The sequence below is a fragment of the Suricata suricatta genome, chromosome 12 (assembly GCF_006229205.1).
Source record: "Suricata suricatta isolate VVHF042 chromosome 12, meerkat_22Aug2017_6uvM2_HiC, whole genome shotgun sequence".
Classification (NCBI taxonomy): Eukaryota; Metazoa; Chordata; class Mammalia; order Carnivora; family Herpestidae; genus Suricata; species Suricata suricatta.
The window spans coordinates 4,042,350-4,051,831 of NC_043711.1; the positions used below are offsets into that span (position 1 = coordinate 4,042,350).

At 49.3% G+C, this 9,482-nt stretch overlaps 1 protein-coding gene across 3 annotated transcripts in view; it reads left to right on the forward strand.

Moving 5' to 3' along the window:
• Positions 1-1,993: 1,993 nt before the first annotated feature.
• The window catches only part of LOC115274005 (long-chain-fatty-acid--CoA ligase ACSBG2-like), a 32,653-nt gene continuing 25,164 nt past the window's right edge, over positions 1,994-9,482 (forward strand). For 2 of the 3 annotated variants that reach the window (XR_003901040.1, XM_029917369.1), the window contains exons 1-2: positions 2,230-2,243; positions 7,460-7,560. Coding sequence is in view for 1 of the 3 variants with exons in the window: in XM_029917369.1 (XP_029773229.1) it covers positions 2,230-2,243; positions 7,460-7,560 (115 nt within the window). In the remaining 2 variants the exon portion in view is untranslated. Of the gene's footprint in view, positions 2,244-7,459; positions 7,561-9,482 lie in introns of all 3 variants that reach the window. The other variant, XR_003901042.1, reaches the window with a different exon arrangement.

Here is a 9,482-nt window from a genome sequence, read left to right on the forward strand (position 1 = left end):
ACAGTAAGAGTCCCCTTCGGTTGCCGGAACAACCAGTCACAGACACGGACTGGGCGAACCGGATGCAGGTCTGGGGTGAGGGGGAAAATTTAAGGGAAGGCCAAAACTAAAACCAAAACGAAGCAACACACACACACACACAACAGTCACCAAGATGGATAGCACTTCAATGCAATATGTTCAAAAATCCACAAGGAACAAACTGCCAACATTTTAAATAAAGACAGGACCGGACGGGGCCAGGGCTGGGGCCTGTGAGCTGTGCCCGTGCCGGCTCGGGTCCGCACTGATTGTCTGGAGGACACGGAGCAAAGGAGAGCCCAGACACACTGCGGGAAGAAGCTCCATGTCAGCCAGGACAGGGCGAAGCTCCGAGAAGTCATGTGGGTCTAGAACTGTCGTTCTCAAGCACCCGCCCTCTGATAAGCTGTGTGCCCCCGGGCGAATTACCCAGCCTCTCTGTTCTCCCATCCACCGGAGTGCAGCTGCCAGGCAGTGTGAAGCGCTGCTCAGGTCGGGGGGCCACAAGTCCCTGAGAGCGGATGTTCCGTGAGGCGCTGGGACAGAGCAGAGTTAAGGGGCTGGGCAGGACTTCTGTCCTTCCTGCCACTTGCTTCCTGTGTGACCTCAGCCAAGTGGCCTGACCTCTCTGACCTCTCAGAGCTCCAATGGAGTGCATTCTGAGTATTAAATAATGCCGCAGGGTCAGAATAACCTATTTATTAAAAAATTTTTAATTGAGGGGGGCGCCTGGGTGGCTCAGTATGTTAAGTGTCCAACTTCGGCCCAGGTCATGATCTCACGGTTCGTGGGTTCAAGCCCTGTGTGAGTTCGAGCCTGCTTTGGAGCCTGTGTCTCCCTCACTCTCTGTGCCCCTCCCCCACTTGTGCTCACTCTCTCTCTCCCCCTCTTTCAAAAATAAACAATTTTTAAAATTTTTAATTGAGGAAAAATTTCCCATTAGATGAGCCATTAACCAGTTTAAAGTGGACAGCCCGGTGGCGTTTGGTACATTGCCAATGTTATGCGGCCACCACCTCTAGCTCCAAGACATTTCCATCCCCCCAAGGGCAGACTCTATACCTATTAGCAGTCATCCCCACCTCCCATTTCCAGCCCCTCTCAACTTCCAGGACTTTCTGTCCCTGCGAATTTGCTTATCCATGATTGCCATCTGCTGTCTCCTGAGCCCAAAGTGGCCTCCATCACATCCACGCACGGACCCACCGATGGGTCAGGGTTTAGCCAGACGACCACATGCAGCAACACTGGTCTTGGGAAACACCATGTTTAGGTGAGGGGTCTAGAGAGGACGCAGCGGAGCGGACACTGGTGGGCACCGGAGCCCCTGGCCGCAGCTGCCTCGGTGCTCTGTGACGCTGGCCAGCTGCAGACCTGAACCACCCGAAGGCTCCCGAGACAACGGAGCCCTCCTGTCCCTTCCTCTTGGCAGGGCAGAATATTTGGTTGGTAAATCTTTACGCACTGAGCACGGACCCTGCCCTGCCAGGGATGCAGCAATGCACGAACCAGACGCAGAGACGGGGAGCATCTGAAGACCCACAGCGTAGGGCAGAGTAATGGAAAGTGCCAAGATGCCTTCTGTCCCCACCCAGGGGAGCTCTCCTGCCCTCCCCCGTCAGGTCCCTCATCAGACCCGCTTGACGCACTGGGGGTCTCTCTGCATTATTGTTAAGTTTGCGTTCGTTTGCTGATTCTAGGTTTTACCGCTGTCGTTCTGAACAGAGTTCATCTGGTTTTGCTCCTCTCTGTGTCCCCAGCATCTAACACGATGCACACCGTATGTGTTGTGGCTCCTGTCAATTCCACAGATTCCACTGAAGAAATGAGGTACCTGCACATATGGACGCATGAACCGATGGACGAGTGAAAAGGGAACAGCAGTCCTCCTCCCCCGGAAGCACTTTCCTCCAGGGGAGGGGGAGGGGGCCAGGGACAGCCAGTGATGTCACAAGAGGTGGCTGGGATGGAAGGTTCCGGAAGGTTGAATGAGGTAGAAGGCTCTTGGGAAGGAACAGCGACCACCTTCCTGCTTCTCATCGCCACGACCATCCTGGCTGGACCCAGACAGTGACGAGGGCTGGGGAGGGCCAGCACGTGCCCAGGTTTCCAGGAGGGGCCACCTGTTTATCGTCTTTGCGAAGAAGAAAACGCTTTGAGTGCCCGGATGTTTCAGCAACCAAAGACACGTTGTGATGGCCAGGACTCATGACAAGTGGCAGGTGACAGTGACGTGGGAGAGGAGCACGTGGGGGTCCTTCGGGCTTCAGTGTCTCGTCATTCAGCAGCATGTTTTACTGGGACCTAGTCTGACGGCAGGCACACGTTGTGACCTTGAGCTAGACTCTCAGTATCTTTTTCTGTGTTGCATTTTCTCATTGATTGCTGCTGGCGTACAAAAAAAAAAGCTATTGATCTTTGAATATCGATAACCTTATAGAAAATTTTATTTCTAATAGCTTTTCAGCTATTTTTTTTTATGTTATTGGATAGTCTAGTAGTCATGCATGTTAGGTGCAAAGTGACAATGCTGTCTGCTCCCAATCTGTAGTCCCTTCATTTATTTCTAACTTACTGCATCGGCTAAGAACCTTCAGATCCACGCGGAACAGCAGCAGTGACTACTGACCTGGTCTCATCCTTACTCTTTAGAAAGTCTCGTAGTGCTTTCATTGCTATCATTAAGTATAATATTTATTGCATGTTTCTGCTAGATATTCTTTGTCAAGTTAAGGAAATGTCTTCCATTTCTTATGTGCTAAGGATTTTCACAAAAAATAGATTATTTCATCAAATTCGATCTTGAGGAGATCATGCTTTTCCACCCTTTGCCCCTTAAATGCAGCAACTCATGTTGAGAGATCTTTACTGTGGAATAACTTCTGCAGTTACAATAAGCCCCGTGTGGCCTTTGAAAATTGTGAGACATCTTGCATATAAAATAACATGAAAAACGTATCTGAAAATTTAACGAATACCAACACATGTCTGTATACCTACTTCTCTTTATGGAATAAAACGTTACTAGTAACTTGGGGGTCCCCCGCGTGTCCTACCTTTTGCTATGTTCCTCTCTCTACTGAAAGCAGTAACCACTATCTTGAATTGCCTACAGGACTTTCCCTCCATTTTCCCACCTAAGCAAGTACTAACTAATGTTGCCTGTTTGTGAGCTTTATATAAATAGAATCACACGGCAACCCACTTCTTTATCAGCATCAGGGCTGGGAAGTGCCTCCAAGTTTGTGTGGATGTTCCTGAGTTTTCTTCACTGCCCAGTATCACGTAATGGATACGTTCATTCTCCTGTTGATGGACATTCGGGTTTTTCCAGTGTGGGGTTCTTATGGGCATTGCTGCTGTGAACATTCTGGTCCGTGTCTCCCGGGGCAGATGTGCAAGAGTTTCTCCCGGGTATATACACCTGGGAGTGAATATACCAAGTCGGGGATGTGTACGTGTTCACTTTTAATGGTTAACACCAGAGTTTTGCCAATTGGGCGTGCCATCTTTAGCTCCCACCGGCAGGGGCGGCGAGCTCCCATTCTCTTTCCTTGCCAGCATTTGGATGCATTTTTGTATCTACTGGGAATGAAATGACATCTCACTGTGGCTTTAATGTTTATTTCCCGAGTTACCTTATCCTGCGCTGATAGCCCATCTGTGTGTTCTGTTCTGTGAACTGCCTGTTCATGGTTTTTGCCCATCTCCTCTTGGAATATTTACCCACACTTTTTAAATCCAGAGAAGCCCTTTTCAGGTTATGGATATGAATTCTTTCTTGGGGTATGAGCCAAGCAAATATCTTACCCCAGTCAGTGGCTTGTCTTGACTTCCTGTTTTCTGATGTTTCAATAAGTAGACATTCTTCACCTGCTCAAAATTCTTTGAACACGTGGCTGGGTTTGACCTCAGCTTGGTTGAAGAATCCTACCCATCTCCATGTACCAGCTGCTCATCAATGAATGGGTGCTCCCAGCAGGAAGAAGTAAAAATCATGCTGTGACCATAGGCAAACTAACCTTGCTGTGTTCCAGGTTCGTTTGTAAAATGGGAATAACAGTAAATAATAGTAGCTACCTCCCAGGATTATTGTGAAGATTGAATGAATTAACGTGTGTAAAACTTTCACAACAGTACTTGGTGCATAGGAAAGAGCCATCTGTTACTTTCTGTGATTGCGGCTGCTGTTTTGTATTAAACGGAGTTTTGGTCGTAACAGGACCGCTGGTTTTACCAGGACCCTCTCACCCCAGGAGCACAAGGAAACGTCTCTGGGTACGGCTCCCATATTACTTTTGTGTATAGAAAACACTCTAATTGTGCTTGCCATTTGCACCTTGTAACTGCTTTGTCTCATCCAGGGTTTCTCAATGTTGGCACTCTGGACCTTCGGGGTCAGAGGGTTGGGAGGGGCTCTCCTGGGCATGGCAGGGCACTGAGCAGCATCTTTGGCCCCTGCCCACTAGATGCCCGTGCACCCCTACTTGTGACTATCAAAATGTCCCCAGACACTGCCAAGTGTCCCCAGGGGCCCAGCATGGCACCTGGTTGAGAACCACAGGTCTACTGAACCAGTATATTTAGATATATACTCATTCGCCTAATGCTGAGCGGACCCCTTTCATGCATCAGGCACTGTGTCACGTGTTAGGGATATAATGATCAACGAGATAGACACACACACACACACACACACACACACACACACACACACACACCTCATTACAAAGCTAGATTATGCAATACAGGGAAAGAGGGTGGAAGAAAAGGGTGTAGGGGCTAGCCCAGCCTGATATAACGGAGGGTATTCCCGTGAAGAAAAGACTCATAAGCAGAGGCTGAGTGTGGGGAGAGACTGATAGCTGCAGATTAGGGAGAGCAGGGTTTTGAGCTTAAGGGACAGCACGGGCAGCGTGTGGGGACCTATTTGCAAGACTGAGCTGATGGAGTTCGCCAATCGGCCAGATGTGGGGAAAGGAGAGGGACAAGGGGAGGGAGAGTGGGTGGAGGAGGGAGAGGGAGGAGGGCAGGAGACAGAAGCAAGGAAGGGAGAAGGGAGAAAAGAGAGGTGGGAGAGACAAGGGGAGGGCGGGAGGGAAGGTGGTCAGGTGATGGGTAGAGGGATGAGTGGATGGAAAGATGGATGGAAAGAAGGAAGGAAAGATGGATGCATGGAAAGGAATGATGGAATGAATGGAATGAGGGAAGGACCAATGGAGGCAAAGGGGTAGGAAGTCAAGTGTGGATCGACGGTGACCCCAAGGTTCTGGGCCAGTCACTCCCGGAGGGCCTTGGACCTCCTGGTTTCTTCCTTTGTGGCACATTTTATGAACGTCTTTACATGGACGTCCACAGCTTCCTCCAGATTGTGTGTCTGGCTATTCGCTTTGTCCCACTGATTGATGTACTGTGTGTAAATGGCATGGAGACCCACTTCAGTTCATGTTATAATGTGCCCTTTTAGCTACCTGTTTTCACTGAACACAAGGCCGGTGTCTGCTAGTGTAGAACCGTGTGCAGTCTGTGGGACATTGGCCAAATGCATCGTCAGTTCTTTTCTGTCGTGTCCCTGATGCTTGCAGAACATTAGCTGCAGATCTAGAGCTTGATTCTTGCATCAAGTATAACATCTGTCATGAACAATACAATTTTCTTTCATGGAAACTGCCGACACATCATTTTCGATCAATGCCAGCCAGCAATTTTGGCCTCCAAGGGGACTGATGAAGTCTGCAGACGTCTTTGAGGGGAACGAAGTGGCATACTGGATTTGTGACTTTAATTACATGGTTAGGGGAATCTGATTAAGGAAACGTGTGGCCAATGTTCGAACGTTTGGGAAGTTTTGATTTGTTAAGTTCAAAAGTTCATTAAATAACATTTCATATTTTCATGTCTTCTAAATATTTTTGCAACTGTATGAGTCTGCTTTGGCTGTCCTAAGAAAATACGGCAGAATGGGTGGCTTGGCGGGAATTTATTTTCTCTCATTTCTGGAGGCTGGAAGTCCGAGATCAAGGCGTTAGCATGGCTGGTTTCTGGTGACAGCCCTCTCCAGAGCCTGCAGACAGCCACCTCTGTGCTGTGGCCTCACAAGGCAGAGCGAGAGCAAGAGCTGGCTTCCTCTCCTCTTGTAAGGACACTAGCCCTGCTGGATCAGGGCCCTGCTCTTAGGACTTCATCTAACCTGAACTACCTCCCTGAAGTTCGTCTCCAAACACCATCACGCGGGAGGGTTGGGATGACCCCATACGAATGTGGGGGAACATAATTTATAGTCCAGGAGAATAATAATTTTTGTTGAGTAAACGTTTAAAATGATGTTACTTAATAGATTTAAGAATGAACATACTGAAGATCAAACAAGGCTAAAGAGTGGTGGTTGACCGCATCATGCACGAAAGGCTTCAAACAAGACAGTCCAGTCAATGAGCGTGCAGGGTCCTCCAAGGGTGTGACCACGTGACCTGAAGTCTGACCACTGACCGATGTCTTCCAAGGGGGTGGCGTCGGTCTTCCCGCCTCCTTGCTAGTATACTTTTCAACCATTCTTGATCTCAATCTTTCTCTTATGATTGAAGAAGTCATTGTAGGGGCGCCTGGGTGGCTCAGTTGGTGAAGCATCCGTCTTCAGCTCAGGTCGTGATCTCACATTCGTGGGTTCAAGCCCCACATCGGGCTCTGTGCTGACAGCTCGGAGCCTGGAGCCCGCTTTGCAATCTGTGTCTCCTTTCCTCTCTTTCCCTCTCCCACTCATCTTCTGTCTCTCTCTCTCTCTCTCTCTCAAAAATAAATAAACATTAAAATAATTTGTTTAAGTCATTATAAAAATGTTCAGGGAACTTTCTATTTATGCCCTTTGCCCATCTTCCCACTGGGGCTGGATTTTTTTCTTACTGGTCCACTGGAGTTGTTCACATTTAAAGGAAATCAGGCGTTTATCCGTTGACATGTTATCGCTATTTTCTCTGTTGTTGATCTTTTGAGTGTTTGTGGCGTCCTTTTGCCACGTGGGAAATGAAAAACTTCTTATGGAGCAAGATTTACAATTTCTCCTTTACACCCTTTGGGCTTTCACGTTGTACTGTCTTTGAGGCAATCCACCAGAACAGAACCAGAACTCTCCTGTAAGTTTCTTTCCTGTGGGCAGGTCCATAATGTTTTCTTACCCACACACTGCATATAGACTTGGTCTCTATATTCTAAGCATTTAAGAGGCTCCTCTGGAAACTTACAGGTTAAATCCCCTCTGGGCTTACAACTGCTCTAGGATCTGGCACATAGACTGCTCTCCTCCCCGCCTACCTACGTCCAGGACAGGCATGACTAATCTATTCCCAGGATTCTTGGCAGACATGAGCAGTGGATGGAAGTTGGCCTCGGACCTGCAGCCTTTTTGCCAGTCCCGCTAAGTCCCCTGCTCTGTGCCTTGCAGCGCTGTGAAGAATGATCTCTCTGGACCTGGAAGGGCTAAACTTCCCATGGCTCATGAAGAGCAGACTGAGGACCCCAAACTGGACAGGAGTAAAACCAAAGGTATGCCGTGCGAGAGTGCTTGTGGGAAAGAAGGGTACACTGACTCAGCCAAGCCTTTTGAGAAAGAAGCCTTCAGACACAGCTGATCCTTGCCCGGGCCCCTAACCTTGGCCGAGGTGACTGACACGGAGCATGGAGGGGTGGGTTACTGCTACCTGCCCCTGACAGGGAGGCCAGGCGGCAGGCAGGCCCCTGATGGCAGGACCACTGCCGTGGTGCAACAGTGTGTGAGTGGCTTGCTGTTGTATCGTTGGTGCCACAGGGCATTGGTATGGACACCTGTTAGGACAGTAAGCCTTGTGGGTAAATACCCGGGAGCCGCATATACACAGGGCAGGTATGATTAGACATGTGTATGTAAAATATGTAATTATACATTTATGTATTTATATGTGTAATGTACTTATATATATACACATAGTGCAGATATTACATATAATTACATATATTGTGTATACATATTTAAATATATAATTATATATCTTTATTTTTGTATGTTATTTACACAAATAAAAGTATAAATATATACTTATCGATATGTGCGACATGCTTAGATCTAACTGTACACAGTGAAGATCTAATAGTATATAACGCAGACGTAACAATACACCTGCATAGACTTGTGTACATAGAGTGCAACAGCACAGGTGCAGTTGTGCCTACAGAGCGCAGACGCAGTGAGGCTGTAGTAGACACGTAATGACATAGCACGGGCGTAATTAGGGAGAGCAGGTACGGTGCAGTTGGAGCTGTGTGTGTGTGTAACGCGGATGTATCGGTATTTACGTGGCACAGACATGCAGAACACCGTACGGAGACACTGTAATTACACCGACACTTGGGTTCTCTCTGTGCACTGAACACACAGACGGTGCAGGCCTGCGGTAACGACTTTTCTCACGACGCGGCGGCCACCTCCCTGCTGGACCAGGGCTCAGGGAGCGCCCTCGTTATTGGTCCCAGCCGCTCTCTTCCAAGTGCACAAAATGCTGGCAAGAATGACAACTGTCACAGTCACTCCCAAACGATGATAATCTCCAAAATCTTGTTCTGGTCCCCGCGTCCCATTCCCAAGGGCTGCCGTGCCAGACCGGGCGGCTGGAAACGGAAACTCCTTCTGTCCGCGGTTCTAGAGGCTGGAAGTCTGAGGTCCAGGCACCGGCCGGGCCGGCTCTGGCTGGAGGCAGAGACGGAGGGTCTGTTCCAGGCTCTCAGGCCTCTGGTGGCTGTTGGCGATCCCTGGCGTCCCTTACCCCAGTCTCGGCCCCTGTCATTACACGGCCTTCTCTGTGCATCTCTGTCCTCTCCCCGTATAAGAATACCAGCCACTGGATTAAGGCCAACCCTACATCCAGCATGGGTGCATCTTGGGATCCTCAAGTGATTCCACCTGCCAAGGCCCTGTTTCCAAATCAGCTCACATTCTGAGATTCTGTACATGAATCTGGGGGGATCGCCATTCAACCCAACACAGTCATTAAAATATCCCCCACCAGGGGTGCCTGGGCGTCCGACTTCAGCTCTGGTCATGATCTCACAGTTCGTGGGTTCGAGTCCCCCATTGGGCTCTGTGCTGACAGCTCAGAGCCTGGAGCCTGCTTTGGATTCTGTGTCTCCCTCTCTCTCTGCCCCTCCTCTGCTCATGCTCTGTCTCTCCAAAATAAAATTTTAATTAAATAAAATATCCCCAATCAGTATCCAGGTGACATCCCTCCACAATTCTGTCCTGATTAATACATCCCCCAGCCCCGGGCTTCAGGCTGGATGCTTGGGGCATTGGCGGGGGGGGGGGCCGGGAGGCATGACAAGCTGCTCCCGCAGGTCCTGGGGATGCTCTCCCCTGTCGCCCACTGTAAGCTGCCATGCCTCCCCCTGCTACTTCCCCTTGGGGGCAGGCGGTGTGCTGAAGCGGGTATCTGTGG